The sequence below is a fragment of the Ceratotherium simum genome, chromosome 9, assembly GCF_057802395.1.
Source record: "Ceratotherium simum simum isolate JZ-2026a chromosome 9, ASM5780239v1, whole genome shotgun sequence".
Classification (NCBI taxonomy): domain Eukaryota; kingdom Metazoa; phylum Chordata; class Mammalia; order Perissodactyla; family Rhinocerotidae; genus Ceratotherium; species Ceratotherium simum.
In genome coordinates this window covers 20,585,342-20,608,096 of record NC_141908.1, presented here as the reverse complement: position 1 = coordinate 20,608,096, position 22,755 = coordinate 20,585,342, and the positions used below count along the sequence as shown (strand labels likewise).

Sequence of the window (22,755 nt, the reverse complement as noted above, 5' to 3'; positions counted from 1 at the left end):
TCATGGTCTCAGTGATTGATCAATCTCAAGTAGATGTTAACTGATAAGGAACTTAAGGAGTGACCCTTCATGCACACGTCATACCAGATGCAGGGCAGAAAAGTGTCCAGGCCAGTGCCTGGGTCATGCCCTTCCCAGACAGAACTGATCACATAATCTTATTGAAAGAAACTTTGCCATTAGATCATATTCTAACATCCTAATTTTACAGGTGAGAAAGCTGAAGTATTTGCATTTTAATAGAAACTTTAAAGGACACATTCCTTTCCTCTTCTAAGTTGTTTGTTGTTTAATCTTGCATTTGAAAATACATTTTGCATACTTGGAATATAATATTCATTATATTATACCCACATAATTTGTTTTTATGTTTCTCTCTCCAAATTGGCTTTGAACTCCTGATATTCAAGGTTGATTTGTTCATCCCTCTATCTCTAATATTTGATAGTGTCTAGCTTACGCCAGGACCTCAATAAATGTGTGAATGCATAAAAAAGCAAAGCCTTTAGCATCTAAAAAGGAAAAAAAAAACAGCTTGTATTTATTGAGTGTCTACTATGTATCAGGTACTGTGCTATGATTTTTTCTCCTTTTAATATGGGTCATCTCATTTAATTTTGACAACTCTCTTGTCATCTCCATTTTACAGATGAGGAAACTGGAGGCTTAGAGCGTCTGTGTGACTTGCTCAACATCATACAGCTAGAACGGGGGAGCTGGTGCTCAAATGTGGCAATCCCCACTTCAGAGCCTAATTCTTAGTTACTAAGCTCTTTGGACCTTTTTACCCCTTAACATCGTACCACATAATCCATATATTCATACGGACTATCTTCTTGTTTAATTCTAATAAATCCCAAGTATTTTTTTATTTCCCAGAAGAGAAAGGGTTTTGGAAGTGACTATGTTAAGTTACATGGCAAAGGGGAATTAAATTTGTGTAGAATTGAGATTGCTAATCAACTGACTGTGAGATGGGGAGATTATCCTGGATTATCCAGGTGGGCCCAATATAATCACAAGGGTCCTTATAAGTGGACAAGGAAGCATATGAGTCATAGTCAGAAAGACATTTGAAGATGTTATGTTGCTGGTTTTGAAGACAGAGGAGGGAATCAAGAGCCAAGAAATAAGGGTAGCCTCTTGAAGCTGGGAAAAGCAAGGAAAGGATTTTCCTTTAGCCTCCAAAAGGAACACAATCTTGCTGACACCTTGATTTTAACTCAATGAGACCCATTTCAGACTTTTACCTCCAGAACTATAAGATAATCAATTTGTGTTGTTTTAAGTCATTAAGTCTCTGGTCATTTGTTACAACAGCAATAGGAAATTAATATGGGGTGTAATTAATGGAACATAATGCCTGTGGCAGAGACAGCTAGCTGCCCCTCGAAGATTCATGCTTCCCTTCCAAAGTGTACAGTTGTTGCTAGAAAATGCCTGCTCAGCCAGGGGTCACATCTTCCAAGGACCTCTAATCCCTCTACCCTCACTCTTCTGCACTGAGACAGGGACACAATGACTAGTCTCTTCAGTGTACTGTGGAAGTGTATCAGTCCCTAGTCAAGATGTTTAAGTTCTGGGTTCATGATTCTTGTGTTCTTTGCTGCCTAGGTGATGCAATGCTGGCTTCTAGCCACAAGATGGAAACTCATGCACAGAAAGGTTAACTAACTTGCTCAAAGCCACACAGCATGGCTGGAATAGAATGAGTAGAAGGGAGAGTACACTAAGTCGAGGCTGGAGATGCAGGCAAAGGCCAGATCATAGATGGCTCCGTGAGCCATGGTGAGAAGTTTTAATTCAGAGGAAGGCTATGGAGTCATCTTGCATGGGAATGACATACTCAGATAAGCTTTCTTGTAAAGTATCTTTGGCAGGAGTGTGGAGAAGAAAAATAATAATTGTTACTAGTTATTCTCTGCTTATTGCATAAGGCTCTGTTCTAAGTGCTACGTGTGTGTCTTCACTTAATCCTCACAGCACTCCCATATGCTAGGAATTATCATTATATCCAACACAGCTTATAAGTGATAGAATGAGAATTTGGACAGAGGTAGTCTGTCTGCTGTGGTGGCTGCATGTTGCTGTGATGCTGAAAGCTATGCCACCAGTATTTCAGATACCAGCAGCGTCACCCATGTTGGTTTCAGTGGAGCTTCCAGACTAAGACACACTAGGAAGAGGACCTGGATATTCACTTCCAAAAAAAATTGGCCATGAAAACCCTATAAATAGCTGTGGAGCCCCATCTGATACAGTGTCGGATGGTGTGAGGATGGCGCAAAAAGACTGGGCAGGGTTCTGCTCTGCTGTACGCAGGGTCACTAGGAGTTGGACCCTAGCGACCAAGTCAATGGACTTGACAGCACTAACAACAACAAAGAGTGCCTGCAGAGACCATGTGCTGAACCACATTAGACACGTCCCACTCTATTTAGACAGGGATAAGACTAGAAACAGGGAAATAAGTCAGGAAACTATTATAGTAGTTCATATAAGAAATAATGCTAGAAGGAGAGATAGATGGGAATAAATAAATAGAATAAACAAGTAAAAAATAGAATAAACAATAGAAAGAGGTAGAATTAACAAATTTGGTGATAGATTGAATGTGGGCAAAGAGGTGAATGACAGTGAAATATCAAGGACACTGCTCAGGTTTCTAGCACGAGTATTTGGCAGGAGGAGAGACAACGTCCTGAATTTTGGAACACGGAAAAAGAATCTGATACAGGGTTGGGCAGAATAATGAAGAGTCCAATATGGAGAACAGTGGATTTCCAATGCTATAGATTACTTAAGTAGAAATACGTGGATCCACTACTGACCTGCAAGCCTAGAAAGAATTGGGGCAACTCGAATAAATTTCATCAACTGTCAGAAATATAAAGTCTTACAAAAGCAGATCTTGAAAGAACAAAATGAACTACAGCTATATATTCCACATGGAGACACATAGAATCTTAGAATTAGAAGTGGCATCACATTTCAGCTGCCTTTCCAGCTTTTCTCTTGACATGGGAACTGATTTTCCTCTCCAGTGTGCTAGAGAAAATGGCCAGAGGACACAGGAGCAATTTAACCATCCTTAAGCACAGTGCGATCTTACTAAGTGACTCTTCTCTCTTGAGGAAGAACCTGATGAGAGGCTCAAACTAGAGCATAGAATAAGTTGGTGAGAAAGTTGTGAAACTTTCCTGCAGAAAGGGTTAGACAATGAGTGGATATTTCTTCTGTATCCTACTTGCCAGGGTATTCACATATTCAACAAGGCTGGAGAAATAGATTGGGAAGGAATAACTTTGTTTCAGAAATTGCACTGCCAAGAGGAACCTCATTACCTCTTGGCTTGGTGTTCGAGAAAAATCTAATCCAGCCGACAAAATGAAGTTTAGTGAGACACCCAAGTAAAGATTGTAAATGCCCTAGTCTCAGCATGTTTTTCCAAATGCAATCTTCTGCTCTGAAAAGGAGAACTTAACTGTTCATTAATGAAGTGCAGGTATATGTGAAAAATTGAAATGAAGAGAAAATTTGTCCCAAAATGGAAAGCAATCCCTACAACTAAATGGGAAGATGATATGCAGGGGTTTATGTTCGTTTGTTCAGGATATATCTACCGAGCTCTTACTATCTTTCGTCAGGCAGTGTGCTCACCGCTGTGAAGTCAACCACAGTTACTACAACTGTTCTTGCTCTCAAGATTTACGCCAAATGAAAAGAAGAGGAAAAGGATGAGGAAGGGGAAGAAAAGGAAAAATTGGATGATGATGAGGAGGAAATATATAAAAGAAGAAGAAAAATGAGATTGAGGGAGAAAAAAAGAGAAGGAAACTAAAGGAGGACAAGAAGAGTTATTTACAGCTCCCACCATACGTCAGGCTCCTACTGGGTCTCATCTAGACTACTATAATAAATCCTTCAAAGCACTGTCTCTCATTCTTTCTTTTGACAATATTCATTGAGTCTTCTTGTAGCTGAGTCCTCTAGAAAGCAAAGCCTACAATGAGAATTAAAGGGTTAATACTTTATTTGGGAGGTAAAAGGCCAGGAGGCAGTGACAGGGAGAAAACAGTGGGAGTAAAGCAAGGAAAATATGAAGAATGCTATGTGATGTGTTATTGTGCTGGCTACCATTTCATATGAAACCACAAAAATATATAGCAGATTCATGTATTTGGAAAACACGATTTCTCCGGTAGGATTGCAAGAACATATTGGAATAATATACAGGTGCACTGGGAATAGCCTATCTCCCTCCTAAATCGTGTTTCCCATTGGTAAAGTTTCACTCCTCAAGGAACTAAGCCTCCTACACTTCCAGGTTGTATCTTCCAAGTTGCACCATCCAGCTCCTCAGCTGCTACTCAGGTAGCCAGATCCCATGCACCACAACATGGTGTTTTATCCAAGTCTGAAAGTGGACTGACAATCATTTGCTCGTAGAGCATCCACCAAGAGAAAGAAAGAGGTGGTGGTAAAGGAATATGAGAAGGGGCAAAGCTTGAATTCAATACAAGCATCTTTTATGTGCCAGATACTGTGCTAAGTGCTGGGGAAACAATAGTGAACAGCATAGATGTGGTCCCTGACCTCACAGACCTTGCACAGTAGCCTGGCTAACAGTGCACACAAACAAGCAATTACAACCCAGGAGGATAAAGTGCTTTGATGGCTGAGGAGTAGAGACCCTATGTCATCTCAAAGGGTTCCCAGCAATTTCTAAGGAGCAATTTCTAAGAAGTAAGGGTAATCCAGGTAATAGGTCAGAGTCTGGGAGCAATTTTATGAGGGTCAGGGGGAAATGAGGGAGATTTTAGGATAGTGGTCAGTGGTCAGATAGAGACTGGCTCCAAAGATCTAGAATGCTAAAGAAAAAGTTCAATATTCTCAGAGCTCAAAGTGTAGGACAGGGATTGAGAGGGCAATAGTGCAATTCTTACCATCTCATGGTTTGATCATCATCAGGCCCAAAGACCATAGCCTAGAGTTTTACCTCTCCTGAATCCACAGTCCTTACCTTCATCCACCCCATATTCATGTCCAATTTGATTACTGGTTTTATTCTAAACATATTCTAGGACTTTCCATTTCTGTATCTTTATTCTCATGGTTTATTTCACCTGGGATTCTGCCCCCTTCACATGAACACCTGTCTAAACCACACCCTTCCTTTAAGGTCCACAAAAATCTTTCTTCTTCACAAACTTACCCTATATCCCCCATATCCCACTGGTTTAATCTTGCCTTCCCTGAAATTCCCAATTTCTTTTAAGGTACTTACCTCATTATTACAGTTATTTGTTTGACTGTCTTGTCTCCTATCCTAGACTGTTAAAGATCAAAAGTAAAATAAATATTTTTATTTTTAGACATAAATAATTTGAAACCAATTGTGGTTTCCATAATCTGTTTTTGCTGGAGAACAACAGAGGGTATATTTAACTTTGGAAATTATTAAAAAATCAACTACCTCGTGTCATGAGCCACCATTTCAGTCCAAGCTGATCCCCCAAGCCCAGGGACCCTCCTTGTTTTCCTCTCCTTTGCATTCCTTCTCAATCTTTCCCTATGGACCATTTCCATCTCTTCATGCTCCTCATATCTTCTACTTTATCTGATTCTACTTCGGGCCCTCTGGACCACCTGGTATTAGCATGGAATGTTGATATCTAGATAGCAGATCATTTTGGTTTTGTCAATAGTAAAACAATTTCTTTCTCTGTGCTACCCAATAAACAAAAAGAATTCAACAAAACTGAATATATCACTCTCTCACTTGAGGAGTTTTCCATTTTGAACTCCACAAGCATTTGCAGTTTGCTGTTTACAGGATGGACACGGGCACTTGGACATACAAGAAAAAGGAACCAAGGCACAGGCTTCAAGGGCTTTGCAGGCTAACGGGTGACACAGACAATAATACTAATGGCTAGAAATCAGGCAAAAAGTGATGTGTGTTACAGGGGTATGGACTCTGTGCAACAGGATTAGGAAAGCTGAAATATTACTGGTAAAATCACTGGAAAATCCAAACTCACATCTGGTTCTAGTCCTTGACAATCTTGCTCCTCCATGAGGCCACGTGCTTTGGTTTCAATAGCACACAGTATTGAATTATCAGCTTAGTTGTGTTAATTTTGAAGAAATATATAATACATTGCACAAAGAAGAACACGTGCTATTCCCCTTCAGGAGATAAAATTAAACAGGACACACATGTCATCACAAAGGCCCATTTCTCCACAAGCCTTTTATTGTTTCCAAGAGTAACCTCTACTCAGTGCTAGGCTTTCTTCTCAAATACCCTGCCTCTATCATTTGTTCGGGGCAGCTCTCTCCTACTATCATTTTAATCATGTGAATTAAACCTTGAGCTAAATAAATTAAGACATTTTTAATGTCAAGAACAGCCTGATAATTTAATGAATGCTTAAAGTAGGAACTCTTCAATATTTTTGCTAAGCACAGTAATTCAATAAACATTTGCTATATCACACTAAGATAAGTTTGTTATATTTGATTAAAAAAATCATTAAACTGAAATACTAATGCAATGAAACAGAACCAGTAGAAACCAACCTCAATTTAGACTCCTGGTAACCTAACTTTTCTAAACTTTTCTGAGCTTTTACATTTTTGGAGAGACTATTTTATACCTATGCTGACATTCTGCTATACCCATAATCTCAATAATTGAGAGTGTTTCCAAGGTAGAAATATTACGGGCCAATAGCCTTCTATCTCTTGGTCTTATCTGAACTGCCATCAAATAACCTGTTGCTAATTAGCAAAGATTATCTCATTCAGTTATCACCGCTTCTCTGTTAATATAAAGCAAGAGAAAAAGCTGTAACCCCATTCAAACAGTCTCATTTCTCCTCTAAGAGTCAACACTATGGGAAGTTCTAAGTACATTATTTTTCTGACACTTTATTCTCATACTCAAATGAGCTTATTGACTTTAAAATCCATTTCAAAAGACAGTTGAAGGACATTTCTAGGCCCTCAAATGATGGTGGAATATCTCCTTCAGTTGCCCTTTAAGAAATCTGTTAATCTGTTTGTAACGTAAATTACTTTATTTCATATCTTAAAAACTTCTCGGCTAATCAGATAAATTTGCAAATAGGACATGACCACTCATGAGATTTCTCTTAGTATACTGACATTTTTACTTCTTATATACAGCTAAGAATATCAGATTTCTTCTCAGCTTAAAAGCCTACAGTAGGAAAAAAAGGCTGCAATGGGTGCCCATAGTCTCAAAAATAAAGTCTTCACTCCAGAATAGCATAAAAGGCCTAGCTTTCCAATGTCATTGTAACTTCCTTGTTCCCTGTGCTCTCCCCCACCAGTTCACCTGTCACCACTGAACATAAACATCTCCATTCCTTTCCATGTGTCCTCCCCGTCCCCCCAGAACATTCTTTCCTAATGATCCTCCAAATTCTCTTTAAGCAATGCCTCCTTCATTAAGATTACCCTCAGGCATCATTAAACCATTTTAACCATGTTATCTATATATATAATATCACATCACTTAAGACACTATAGCATAATTGTTAGTACAATTGTTGTTCCAATTAAAAGACTAAATTATTGAGGCAGCTTTATAATTTCAGTGCCTAGCACATAGCCAAAAACATAGCTGAGTGTATCAAATTATTTTTGGGAAAAAAAAAATGCTACCAGGTATTTATCCAAAGACCATGAAATCAATAATTCAAAAAGATGTATGTACCCCTATGTTCATCACAGCACTAGTCACAATAGCCAAGATGTGGAAGCAACCCAAGTGCCCATCAACAGACTAACTGATAAAGATGTGGTGTATATATGTGTGTGTGTGTGTATGTGTGTGTGTGTATGTGTGTGTGTGTATATGTGTGTGTGTGTATATATACGTGTGTGTATATATATGTGTGTGTGTATATGTGTGTGTGTATATGTGTGTGTGTATATGTATGTGTGTGTATATATATATATACATATATATGTGCGTGTATATATATATATGGAATACTACTCAGCCACAAAAGAGACAAAATCATGCCATTTGCGACATCATGGATAGACCTTGAGGGTATGCTATGTGAAATAAGTCAGACAGAGAAAGACATATACCATATGATTTTACTCTATGTAGAAGATAAACAAACAAACATACACATAATAAGGAGAACAGATTGGTGGCTCCCAGAGGGGAAAGGAGAGGGGGGATGGCAAAAGGGGTAAAGGGGCACATATGTATGGTGACAGATAAAAACTAGACTATTGGTGTGAACACGATGCAGTCTACACAGAAACTGAAACATAATAATGTACACCTGAAGTGTACACAATGTTATAAGTCAATATGACCTCAATAAAATAATTTAAAAAAAAGAGAGACCCCAGAAAACTCTCACACCCCTTCCACCACATGAGGACATAAGGAAAAGACAGTCATCTAAGAACCAGGAAGTGGGCTGTCACTAAACAAGGAACCTGCCAGCACCCCAATCTTGGGCTTCCTAATCCCCAGAATTATGACAGATAAATGTTTGTTATTTAAGCCCTCCTTGAAAAAATGAAAGTGTGATTGTCATCCATTTTTTACTCACCAAATCAATATATTTAAAACCAATTTAATGAAGTAGAAGACTGGAACAACATTTATGTGGCTCATCAAAGTTCAATACAGGTCAGAATTAAAACCAAGAACCAAAATATATTAAATCTTCATACGCTAGTTAGACTCAAAACACATTAAGTCTCCATATACTACTTAGCATTCCAGGACATGTTCCCCTATCTGAACATGTACTACCTTAATGTCAACTCTGGGCCTGGCATGCTAAAGACATAGGACTTTAAGAACTATTCAATCTTACTGGAGTGGAAGGGTCAACTAATGCATTGAATAATTCAAAGCTAAACTGTGTCCCATTCTTAAAATAGCTATGTCCATTTGATGCAAATAGTTTATCTGAGATATGAAAAAAAAATCTAGGTAGTATTCTGCTCAACTGCAACCACACCAATACCTTTTCCCTATTTTTTTTTAGTTTTTATTTTTCTTCACCATACAAATATATTCTATCTCTGTGCCATTTCACTCCACATTTGTTAATAGCCCAGTCTCTAGGCCACATTGTCATGAATGGAATAAATCTGTCCCAGTGTTCATTAGATTTTAAAGGTGCATCCCTTGTTTCAATGTTTTGCCTTCTGAGAGATGAACATTGAATGCAGACTGAGTGATTGTAATTTCATTTGAGAAAAGGGCAAGAAGAAATGGTCTCACCAAATCCAAAATTTAGATTTACAGGTAAGCATCACTTTTGCTGGTGCTTCTGAATTACAAAAGACAAGCACAATTCTCTCTACAACAATAACTGGGAAACAAAATCATAAATACTCCTCTACATTTTCATTCCCAATTCTCTTGGCTTGGCTACTATTACTAGTAATACTTCCCATATTTGATTGTTACAGCATTATTTTGGTTGCACATAAAACACCACCTGAACAATGAACAACGGAACCAGGTAAATATGCCATAGATTCTATTACACTATTCCTACAAATACCATGAATTGGGGTCAAATGCAGAATGGGATATCACCAAGAATAAGCCGTCAGTAGAACTGCATCAAAGTCGGAATTCAACATCAGCATCCAGGCTAGGCAAGTGACTTGGAGGCCCCCTTGGGAGAAAATTAGCATTTAAAAAAAAATTCTGGCACATAGAAATTCTATTGAATTTTATTGCATGAGAAATCCATGGAAATGGATCTTGTTTTTTGCCCCAACATTGTGGGTTCTTCTAAGATTAGATTTTTGGAATGCAGAGCAGCTAATTCATAGTGGATTGTGGGATTTTGTAGGGAAGAAAAGCCAAGCAATTCCACTCCAGAGAGTGAACAGAGTATCCTGGAGTCTAAAGAAAAAGTAACCTTGTGAGAAAGTGAATTGTGACTGAGAAAAGATTTTCCAAAATCAATGCTATTAAAATTCCTTCTCCCTCCAAAATCTAACATAATCAAAAAAAAAAAAAAAAAAAGCTGATGTTCACAAAAACTGAAACGCAAAAAATGTCACTAATTTTGGCCTTTATTCCTACATTAGCAGAAAAGGTTAGAAATATTTAAATTCTGCCTCTTTAATTGGATAAACACATTCATTGATCTCTTACAATAGTAATTCAATTGTTCTCTTCTGTTTAAGTTGAGCCAAGAAGAAATTCACACATTGCCAGATTTGTCAAGTTATGTCCATAAATGATAACAGTAGGAAATGAAAGCATTTATAGGAAAGTAAAGTAATGCCTGAACATTCTTTCTGGTTCACTTTATACACAAGAGCAAAATAAAACCTTTGTTAATGATTACAAAGGTAGGTAGTAAGCTATACCATGGCTTTAACGCAATTGTGGCGGTTCTGTATTTTACAGCAATAGTTTAACTCACTGTATTCAACTTTGTACAAGAGTACATGGTCATGTCATTCATGGATGTGTTTACCTCTCATTCCCACATCTAAGCCCTGCCATGAGAACTGGGTTACCAGGCTTAGGGCTTTGTAAGTACTTTCTGTTTCCAGGTGAACTGAGGTATTAATTTGGAAGTTACCTTGGCCTAATATTTTTTCCTTTTCTTTAGATGCTTGAAAGCAGATTGTACCAGTGTTTAATAGGCTGCTAAATCTGCATTTAACACCACACCCTTATTTAACCCACCTACCCACACGTAGCATAGGATACCCAACTCTAGAACACCATCCTTACACTCTCTTCCTAATTACAATCTTCCTGGCCAGTATGTTTCCATTAAGAAAGCTGGAAAGATTAAGACTGAAGAAACTTCAGAAATAGGTGATCCTTAAGAAAAGCTATTTTTACTAAAGAAACTTTAGGAAGATGAAAGTGTCAATAGAAGATTAAAAGTTGAAGCTACAAATAGATAGATCATACTATATCAATTCTAAAAAATTCTTATATGTGTGTTGACTCCCGAAGACTCTAGCACTGTAGACAACAGTAAAGGGAAAGAAGGAGAAGGTGGAACAGAAAGTTCATCAAGGTCTGAAAGAATAATCTGGAGCTTTTTATCTAAATTCTGTTCTTCCAAACTCAGAGGAGTAAGCATAGTCATGTTCCATCCTGGAACAGAAAGTGTGTAAATTGTCAATTCCCAAAAGTGACACTAGAGAAGGAAGAAAATTTAACTATTATTTTTTAAATAACTCTAACCCTGTAAAAGTGGCACTGTAACTTCAATTATCGAAGCACCTGCTAAAAAGTCTATAAAGATTATCCCTCTATGAGTCATAAGGTGAATCATCCAAGGCTATGGTCATAGATGCCTCTGGAACGATGAGAGACCATGTCACAAAAAAAGGCATCTGGCATGAAAAGATTTACAGAATAAAGTGGATTCATTTCCATAGCAAGAAAGCTTGCGGGGCCGGCCCCGTGGCGTAGCGGTTAAGTGCGTGCACTCTGTTGCTGGCGGCCTGGGTTTGGATCCCGGGCGCACACAGACGCACTGCTTGTCAGGCACTGCTGTGGTGGCGTCCCACATAAAGTGGAGGAAGATCGGCATGGATGTTAGCTCATGGCCGGTCTTCCTCAGCAAAAAGAGGAGGATTGGCATGGATGTTAGCTCAGGGCTGATCTTCCTCACAAAAAAAAAAAAAGAAGAAGAAGAAGAAAGCTTGCATCGTGCCTTCCCAACCAAATTCTACAGTAGAGAATTTATGTGCGCACTCAAGGAAACATCCCCACCTTCACCACATCTGCAGAGAGCACTGCTGTGTTCTCCAATGTGGCTTGAACAGGCCATACATTCTTCTAGAGTGGAAGCATTATTGCCCACTCCTGGCTTTTCAGTCAATTGATTTAAATAAATCTGGGCAAGCTTTTCAGTCCCTTTATGTTATTATCAACCCAAATCTGAAACAAATGGACTAGTACTGAGGTAGTACCTGCCTAATAAAGAGCCTACCACGGAGGAAGTTGTTATTCCTCCACACTTTCTCCTTCTTCTTTTCATATTATTTAAAGCCTAGCAATAAAATAGTGGATCCTTGACATTTAAAAGTGATATGTCTGTATAAATTCCCACATTCACAAATTCATTAAAAAAAACACTCTTGGATTAAAAAAAAAGAATTCATTACCAATTGATTCACTCCAGTATACCAGCCCCTTAGCTTGTGTCATTCATTTGTGCTACAGATCTTAGGTAGATACTCTCATTTAATTTTCACAATGATCTTTTGAGGCCACTGTTATTATTATTACTACAATTTTTAACTACTCCAAATTACTGCAAATAGCATACCTAGGGATGGTTTGCAAATAGTCGACAAAATAAATATGAAATTTGTGAATGCTGAGGGTCTATTATATCAAGAAGAATATGAGGATATGGAGTTGCAGTTGATTTCCCTTCCAAGCAGCAGCACCATCTATCCCAGGAACTGGCTGCCTACCTTCCTTGGCCCTCTGTGCAGTGGATGCTGGTGTGCTCTGGGCACAGTACACCTCCCGGGTCTGGATCCCACCGCCGCAAACAGGTCCCGTGGCATGCCAGTGGGGGTCCTGCTGTTCGAGGAGGAGAGAGACTTGGCATTCTTTCCATTCAGAGGTCTTCCAGGAATACCTGTTTGATTTTATTTATTTAAAAGAAGAAGAAGAAGTAAGGAAAATATAAAATTCTAAAGAAAAGTCATGATAGCAAACATAAGTAATAATCTCTTTCTAGGGGTAAATCTTTGCCTATGGATAAAGAAGTCTACTGGCTTTGAATACTAAATTCCTTCTATTTCCTAGAGAAAAATCACAGCAGCTTATCATGGTAATAGCACAGGATGAGAGGAGTGAAGGAAGGACATATAGATAAACAGTGGATGTGTCTCAGCCTTGAAGCTGTAGGAAAGTAAAGAATTAGAGGAAGGAGTCGGAAAGAGAACGAGCCTAATTCATAGCAGGTGAACTTGCCATGGGGCTTCACAAACTTCTAGATGACTGTGTGTGAAAGTTAGCCTGTCTTTTTTAATTAGTAGGATAGTGTACGAATGTGTCAATATATTATTTTAAATGGACAGAAATGACCTCCAACTTTCCAATCTTCTTAATATAGAAAAGTATTTCTATCTGTTTGACCCCATTGGGATAAAGGTATAGATATTAAAAATGAGTTAACAAGGTGCCACTATATTTAATTGATGAGTAATTTTTACATATGCAGAGATGCTGTTATTTAAACTGACTTAGGAATGTCTCCTCCTGGTTTATAACTGGTTAAGATACACAATATCTTAATAGACACACACACATGCATACAAATAAGGGGAGAAAACACAATGGAGTTTGCACACAACCTGTAGAGAACAAAACAACCATAACAACACTACACTAATACCTGGAGAATTATTTCAGACGGAATTTCCTTTTGTGGATTATTACAGCATTCCTCAAGCCCATAGCATTAATACAACCCTACAGCATTCACATAAATACCAACAGACTCATTAACTTCTGGAACAATAAACAAAAGCTAAGAACATTCTCATATTTGCTGTCCCATTTCAGATTTTAAGGAAAAATTTCTCAGCTTCATGATTGTTTAAAAGAAAAAAAAAGCAATAAAAATAAGCATGTGTCACCAAGACCCTAGCCTTATAGAAACTAGAGTAAAATTGAAATCAAGTAACAGACAGCAAAATCAGGAAGCAAATCTCTAAGAAACCTAATAGTAATCAAACCTCTCATAGTGAACGTCATCATTCCAAAAAGCTTGCAAGCTGAGAATCATTAGTCTTGTGAAAATCCCACTGTAGAAAAAGGATTTGGACACTCCTTTGGGATTTGTTGTAACACAACTGTTCTCCTTCTGCCTTGCTACTTCATTTTCACATGATTTTCCAAGTGAAAATTAGTCAGTGGGCTAGGCAAGAGTTTGGAGTGCAGAGTTCAGGTCCTGTTTATGCCAGGGGAAATAGACAATAATATGTTTCTAATTCTTGGGCATGAGAGACCAAGAGAAGTTCAGTTCTTCCCAGAGGTGAAGCTCCGAAGCGCTTTCTTCTCAAAGTTCTCACCCTATTCTCTAGGGTCACTCAAGCGGAAGGCTTGTCTCTCCTGTCTCTGAGTCTCAGGGCACAGGTAGCTCTGTAGTCTGGGGCAAAATACAACAAGGTAGGGGTGTTTTGGAGTGTGTGGTTACCAAGTTCTCAACTCAAACCCTCTTCCTCCAAAGGTTCCCTAAAAGAAAAGCTCTCTGGCTATTAAGCAGGGGGTGATAGAGCTGCTGACTCCAAAGCTCCTCTGATAGAATAGAGTTAGCCAATAAGACAGGCAAAAGAGGGGTAGTATAGTGTAGACGACAAACGTGCTTTAGATCCAAACTGACCTGGACTTTACTAATCATGTGACTTTGGCCCAGATCTGTTTTCTCATCTGTAAAATGGGGACCCTAATGCCAAATGTTGAACCGGGCATATAAGAAAAGTTCAATAAATGTTAATTCTCTTTCTTCCTATGTCCTTCTACATGTGCCTTTTGCCCCTTGCTGCCACAGAAAACAGACACACAAACATACACACACACACACACTTAGCACTATTTACGAGGATTTCATCAAAATCCTAATATTAGAGATCTAGGAGTGCCATAGTCTAACTTCTGGCACCCAAAGTTCAGCAAAGAGCTTAAAAAAATTTAGAGTTTAGAATTATAGCAAGTCATAGTAATTTGTTTGCTTGTTTGAAAGGACAAGCTGTAAAAATTGTTTTTTAAATTAATTTATCATGACTCTATAAAAATTACCAAGGGAGGAATTTTGGAAGTCCTTATGGAGAAAAATGAAAATGAAATTTTAATGACCACAGTTTTATATAAAGTAACAAAAACCCTTTTGGTAGCTCATTGACCAAAAACACCCAAATTCCATTCACTGGTAAATGACAAATTCTCCAAAGACATATATGACATTTATCACTATCGCTATTGTTTACCACCTCAGAGAAAATAGCAACCCAGTAAGTGGTAGAGGAGAAAGCACACCAGTAAAGGATTTCCATATTCCTTTTAAAAATGCCAGTCTTTTCATCGTCTGTCCTCATCCTTTTTTCTTTATTTTTTCAAAAGCACTATCTACGTTTAGTCACAAATCACCTGGCAGCCATGAAAACTGAACCTCCTGAACTCCATCAGCCTGGGAAAGTGTCTACAGGATCTGACAGAATAAGAAATCAAAGGAGTCTGCTACTGTCTTTCTCCTTTAGAAGTTGGTGCCGAGGTAATCCTCCAGCCTCCAGACAACTTGGCTCCCTGACTGCCTGCCTGGGACACTCTCTTTAATGGCTAAGACCCGGTCAAAGATCAGGTCTTTTCCACAGTCCCTCTCCCAACTCCGATGCCCTTCAACACATCCTCACTTTGTCCTTCTGCTTAGGAGGGAACCACAGGGAGTCCAAAGGGCAGAGGCCTACCTCCTATGAGTGAGCAGCACTTTGAAATCAATTGTGAAAATGCCTCAAGTAGAGTACATGGCCACAATATGAAACAAATTTGTCAATCCTCATAGTCCCTTACGAATGTGACTCTGTAGGATCCATTTGCTTTCATCAAAGGGTCCAGCGGAACAGGATAGACAAGGCATTAATTTATTTGGGCTACTAGGGTATTGTGACATATCCCTCGAGTAATAATAATAATGACCAATATTTTCTGCATGCTTACTCTGTGCTGGGCACTGCACTAACAAATTTAGGTAAATTACTTCATTGAATCCTCCCAACAACCCTGCAAAGAAAATATCATTTCCCCTTTTACAGATGGAAGAATTGGCATAAAGAAGTAATCTTCCAAGGTCACAGAATTAAGTACTAAATAGAAGAGCAGGATTCAAAGTGAAGTGTATCTGATCCTAAAGCACATCTTCTTAATGAAATGACTCCAGTAAAATAATACAACGAATAGCAAACTCATGAAACGTCAGTCAGGGGATATAGAAAGCTAGTTTGGTAGACAACAAGCTACCTGCCTCATCATTATGAGGACAAGTAAATATTGGTCTTGGTCTGAGGAAGTACCTTCTAGACTGAAGCAAAAAAATATTCTCTGTTCATGACAATAATATTGTCAGTTCCAACTGATCAATAATATTTCACACTGCAAAAATAATTTTTCTTCCAGACTCAAACACAAATATTGTTTGAGAATATCTTATAACCAATCATATTATAATTATAACACTTTGGTCACAGGGTCAAAATTTAGCACTCTCAGGAAATAACTGCAAGTCAAAAAGAGAAACAAAATATAAGCCAAATAATGGAATCTCTAATTGTAAAAATTCTAATTCCCACGAGACGGTGCAGAAGACAACTTTTTGAAGAGGAATGCCTTTGCAAGTCCCTGAAATCAAATTCCCCATGTTGCTCTCTGGTCATTGTGAACGTTAGGTGAACCTGCCATCATCCATTCATGTGAAAACAACTCCAAGGTCCCTACCATTAGTGAGAGAGCTCGCTGTCAGCACTCTGGAACCCCAAACCGCTGAGAAGGGGGATGCTGATAACTCAAATACTGAATGTATAGAAAAAACAATTCATACGAGGACATTTTAGTTAACACAAAGATACGCATGAGAGATTGAAGGCAGGAAGGAGCTAAAAAGCAGGACTCCGTAGAAAAGGAAATAGGCCTGCCCAAATAGCAAGTGAATCACTTACTCAACCATGCGTTCCTTCATCCTTTCTTCCAATAAGTAATTCTTGAGCTCTAACTATGTGCCAGGCACAATTCTAGACAACATAAATGCACAGCAGTGAGCAAGATAAAGCCCCGATCCTGGAAAGATTACCTTCTAGTGGGGCAGACAGACGGAAATGCATCAATACATTGCATGACATCAGACAACGCGGGGAAGAGAGAGATGGACAAGAAGAGCTATTTCAGTGCCATGAGCAGAGAAGCCCTCAGAATCCATGACAGAGTGGGCACAAAAAGAGGTGGGCAAGGAGCATTCTAGGCACAGAGAAGAGCACGTTCAAAGGTCCCAGGGAGGGAGAATGCTTGGCACTTTCTAGGAAAGAATAGAAGCCAATGCAGTTGGGAGAAACAGTCAAGGCAGGAGGGAGAGGAAATGAGGGGTGGTCAGGGGCCAGGCTATGTAGAGCCTTGTAGGCCAGAGTACGGACTGCATTATTCCAAATGTGCTAGGAAATCATTGCAAAGTTCTGAGGAGAACAGTAATATGATAACGCAATTTAAATTTTAAGGGACCACCCTAGCTACTGAGTGAAGAACAGACCATGGGGGAGGTGGAAGGAGGGAGACAAGTTTGGAGACTTTGTCAGCCAAGGAGAGGTGATGGTGGCTTCAACTGGGGCCATCACAGCGAGTGTGGGGAGAAGTGATCGGATTCTAGATATACTGTGAAGGTAGAGGCAACCTTCCAACGGCTTCGATGTGGCTGGAGAGAAAGAGACGAGTGAAGAATGATTCCAAATTGTTTTGGCCCCGAGTATTAGCTGCACAATTTCTTGGCACTGAATTCTTACGTGAGATAGCCCAGGAAGGGGACAAGAACTGGAACATCAGAGCAACCATGTATTATAACTGTGAAATTCAGTTTTTCTTCATTTTTCTCCTAGAATCTGTTTTAAGAATCTTTCTCCCATTCCTGAAATCCATCATCCAATTTCTTCATATGTTCTGGGTAATTTAAGTCTACTCTTAGGAAATGGTCAACAAATGTGTCCACGTGATGCATTAAAAATTAATTTTAATTCTGTTATCATTCTAAGGAGGTATATACAGCTTAAAAGAAGTCAAAATTAAGTCAAAGAAAGGAATCTTCTAACGGTGGAAATATATATTCCCAATGAGAGGTATAGGAGACAAATTCTGGATTAGGAAAAGTGACTTGAGGCCCTGAAATTCAATCACCCAGGTAGCCAGCTTGTCTTCCCAGAGGTGATGTTGTCTAACCCAAGGAATCCTGTAATCAAACTGTCCTCCACACTGAAGTGGGGAGGGCAGAAGTAAGGAATGAATTCATTGTGGTGAAGCAGTGAGTAGAGACATCCTATATTAGCAAAGCCAAAATTAGAAAAGTAGGCACATTTAGAAACTATTTTTAAACAACCTTAATCCTACTAATGTGACATAAAGTGATTCTAATAGCAATAGGATGGCAGGACCATCAGAGTTTTACAGCAACCTCTGCCCTTTAGAATGCACGCTTTGTCACTTTCTTAAGGCTTAGAATCGCTTACAAAGTGTAGATCTCTTTTCGCCTTCTTCTGAAGGCTTAGATTTAAAGCAAAGCACCATGGAATAGAATCTTAAGTGATTTAATGAAGACAGATTGAAAGAATAATTGCATTAGTTAATGATCATGTTTTGACTAAGCACATATAGATTTGCAAACACTCTCGGAATTGAAACCCTAGTGCAAGGTATTCAAATTAAATGTGTGTATATTAAAAATCAGTGTACTGCAGCATGACTAATTTATGATAATGTCTGTTGTCCTTTTAAAGTTGTAAATGCATTTAGAAAATAATTAACTTGTATTTTTTGCTGAACAGACGACCAAAATAAAGGGACCCGATCAAGCTTTATACATTTTATGCTCTAGTAATTTTTTATTGAATAGAGTGGGACTATTGATTATGGAAAGCTACTCTGAAGTGCAAAGCTCTTTGCTCTTTGGCAGATGGCTTTGCTAGCCAAACTCCACATATGTATTATTAATAGACTTCTATCGCTATGCACAGCACTTAACAGTACGTTAACTTTCTTACACTAACAGGGGAACAAATCTTCCATCCAGGACGACTTACAGTGGCACAGTGGGGACTCATGAAACAATATGCACCAGTAAAAGACGGACTCAATATAAAAGCATCAGTCTCCTTATGATGAAACAATTTAAAGATTCTTTGAAAAGTGTTGCTTCTTTTCTAAAACAGATTCTCCTGAGGATTCCAGGTCATGACTCCTTCACTCCTCAAGTGCTGCAGAAAAGCAGCTTAATTAAAACAATAAAAAACAAAAACCTTCCTTAAAGAACCCATTAACTCATTTAACAGCCATTTATTCAACTCCTATTATGTGCAAGGTGTTAGGTTCTGTGGTAGACGGTCAATGGGAGAAGATACAGAAGGTGTGGGAGGTGATGTGCGTGCCATTCTGTTCTGGAAGGCAAACTGTTACAAATTCAGATTGTAATCTCATTCCTCATACTTTTTCAAGATACTTTTATAACCAATGACAACAGAAACTACGTATCTGGAAAACCAGACACACTGTTAGTGGAAGCAAGGCGGCCACTGGGGACCATGTCACATCAAGGTCTGTGTGTCCATCCCCTTCCCTGGGTAGATGTCCTTATTTAATTCCTTGATGATGCCAATTTCAGCTGCTCTTTATAAGAAATGACCTTGAATCCTTCACCCACATTATATAACAAACATAAGCATAGAATATAGTACCCTGTGCATAATATTGTTCTGGAACTGCCCTACATTTGAGCATTCATTCATTCATCTTTTTTACTGAGCATTTACTATGAGCCAGGCGCTTTTATAGGTGCTCCCCATTCTAAGGTAGAGGAAAAAAATAAACAAAAAATTCACATCCATATGTATGTGATGATGTGTGGGAACATTATCAACTATTAAACACTTAAAAAACATGGTTATCATGTTCTGGATGTTCTCACTTTTAAAGAATATACTATACACTATTCTTAAGATGAATAAACTAAGTGAACACAGACTGAAAGTCTTCAGTTTCCTGAATTCTTGGGCAATTAACACAGTGACAGGCTGAAGCAGGTGTTGTACAAACATCCCTTCAGGACATGTCAACCCCATTCCAGCTTTCACTCCATTCCAGGGGGCAAAGAAGCCAACCACCAAGCCTAGTGTTACCCACCATTTCTTTTCCTTGGCTAAATTCTGGCTTCAACATTCATCTAAAAAGATCCACCAACTAATCCCCAGAGTTTCTCAAGAAAAAAGATTTTAATCTAGAAAATCTAAAATTGGGTTCAGCGCCTGAAAGAGATGTTAGAGAGAAAAAGGCTGGTCACCGGGGGTTGTTTTACAAGCAAATCAAAGTGGGCTGCAGGAGACCCAGATAGACCTCTCAGTATGATCACAGACAGATCTTTTGTGAAAAATCTCTAGTTCACTCATAATAAGGATAAATTCATACACACCAGCGACAAGGAGGGATGGATTATGAGAGTCCATCTGTTCAGTGCCAGACACGAGTATTGAAACAATGTTTTACAAATTGGCTTTTCTGTGCAGTAATATCACACAATCTACGTAATACTATCAGCCATACGGCTTCTGCCTTGAGATCTTCTGAAGAGTTTCACTCGACATTGGTCACTGTCACCTTTTAATAGTGCTGTCTTATATTTGATTTCAAACTCTAAATGCTCATTTAAGAGGTAGAATAGCCATTTTTGTATGAAAGCTGTTGCCTCCTGCTGAGGTGGCAGAAGTTGCTGGTAGGTCATCTGAGGTGTCACTTCCAAGAGAGATGCTGACATTTCTCAACATTCTTGTGGGTTACAGTGTCTTCAACCAGAATGAGCTCTCTACTTAAGCACAAAGGATCTAGAGTCATGGCTATTCCAGCATCAGGTCATGTCTCGGCTATCTGACATTAAGCATTGTAATACTACAGCTTCTGTGTCTTCTGTCTTTCCTTACGCTCTCTAGTAAACAGGGCCACCTTAGCATTTACACTCTTAGAATGCTTTTCACCATCCTCTTAGTTGAGATATAGGATCTAATACTTTAAATGTTAATCAGGACATTAAAAAAAACAGGTGCCAAGGCACCTTATAAAACACTTATCTTTCAACGTTTTGAGGCACAGAATAACATAATGCCTAAGGTCATGATGCCCAATGACAGGAGATAAACACACCAAGAGAAAAGGTGGCAAGTGACAAGCAGATTTATCCCATTTCTCTCGTTTCTAATCCCACCCTATAATATACAATGTGAGTTCTTAGTGTTATGTTGGAAGGGGGCATAAAATTACAAGCAGACTGTGTAATGCTGGAGGAAGAGGTCTCTTAGAGTCTACATATGTCTTTGTCAAAAGTAGCATACTCTTGAAACAAGCTTAAGGCTACACAACACTAACTCCCTTATAGTTCTAAAATTTCCCATGTTAGCATAACATAGACTGGTCTCTGTCTCCTTTCAAGTTAACTTGAGCTAGTTGCCCCAAGAAACTTCCAAAGCATTCTGGTCTCAGGGAGCACTTCTAGAATGGGGTCCTCTCGGTCATAATTCCTTTCATGGAATCATGACTTAGAGATTGGCAATCATAGCGTTTAGAGCTAAAATGCTGATCAGTGGAGTCCAGCTGGTGAGAAGAGTAGCCCCAAAGCTACGCAACTAAAGAACTTTTTGAGCAATATTAATATACAGGAACTAGAGCACTTCCCTAGCTCTCCCCTCTTCTTGGAATATTCTTCCTCTAATTACCTGAATGGCTAATTCCCTCACTTCCTTCAAGCCCTCCCACTCAAATCCCGCTTGTTCAAAGAAGGCTTCTCTAATGACCCATTTAATTCTGTAATCTGAGTTGACTCCCCCCATAACAGCATCCCAGAAGCCTCTATCTTTACCCTACTCTAATGTTTTATTTTTTCCACAGCACATACACAAAGTGCATAATTCATTTTATTTATTATATTTATTTGGTGTATCTTCATTAAAATTTAATCCCATAAGGGGGAGGGAACTTTGTCTATTTTGTTCTCTGAGGTATCGCAAACACTTAACATAGCGTTTGGCACATAGAAAGAAGTCAATGTATATTTACTGAATAAAAGAACATGTCTCCTATAGTAAAGATGGTAGAAAGGTAAAAGTCAAACTGCATTTCAAGAAAGTTTGAAAAAACACTATGAAGAGTCACAGAAATGTACATTTTCCTGCTGGGGAAAAAGATGGTGAATTAAATCGCTTGATGCATATGAATGTTCACAAATTCTAGGAAAGGAGAAATGGGCATTTTTGTTCCCTAATAGATTTTTGTTTACATTTCCCTTGTTCACAAGGAATTTTAATCACTGATGTCAAACTAGAAACAAAAGTTAGTACACAGCCTTTATGCTTTCCTGTGGTAGAGGCCACAGCTCAGATTTCAGGCAAACAAGAATGCCAATCAATGTTAATTTTGTTGTTATTTATGCATTCTCTTTCCACAACCAAGTGGAATCATTAGTTAACACATCATTCTCCCTGGAAAACACTGATTGGTATTCACTGAAATTTCTAAGACTCCTATTTCCTACAAATTCACTATTTGAGATTTTTTTTTACATCTAGCTCAGTAACATTTCTAAACGGCAGAACCAGAGGGCTAGGTTCATCTCCAATGAAATTTGTCAGACTCTATTTTCAGATGTCAAAGTTCAATCAAATACAGATCAATACAGAAATTCATCTTGGGTACATCTTGAATTACTACCATTCTACATTATTTTGTTGGAAAAAACAATACATATGAATACAAGTATATGTGTATATATACATACCCTTATCTGAGTGTGTGGCTTCACTATGACTATCATGAGAGTCAGTGTGATGTAACGGAAAGAACATTGACTTTGAAGCCAAACAGACTTTAATTTGAATCTGAACAATACCAGTTTACATCCCTTTTACTCTCAAAATGTCCCATTTGGATGATAAACTCTATGTTATTCT

The 22,755-nt window shown here is 38.5% G+C and overlaps 1 protein-coding gene across 1 annotated transcript in view; it reads right to left on the bottom strand.

The window, feature by feature from the left end:
* Nucleotides 1-22,755, bottom strand: part of THSD7B (thrombospondin type 1 domain containing 7B) — an 808,984-nt gene that overhangs the window by 481,027 nt on the left and 305,202 nt on the right. Inside the window, exon 5 of the mRNA XM_087435109.1 lies at nucleotides 12,484-12,653. Coding sequence (XP_087291235.1) covers nucleotides 12,484-12,653 — 170 coding nt within the window. The remainder of the gene's footprint in view (nucleotides 1-12,483; nucleotides 12,654-22,755) is intronic.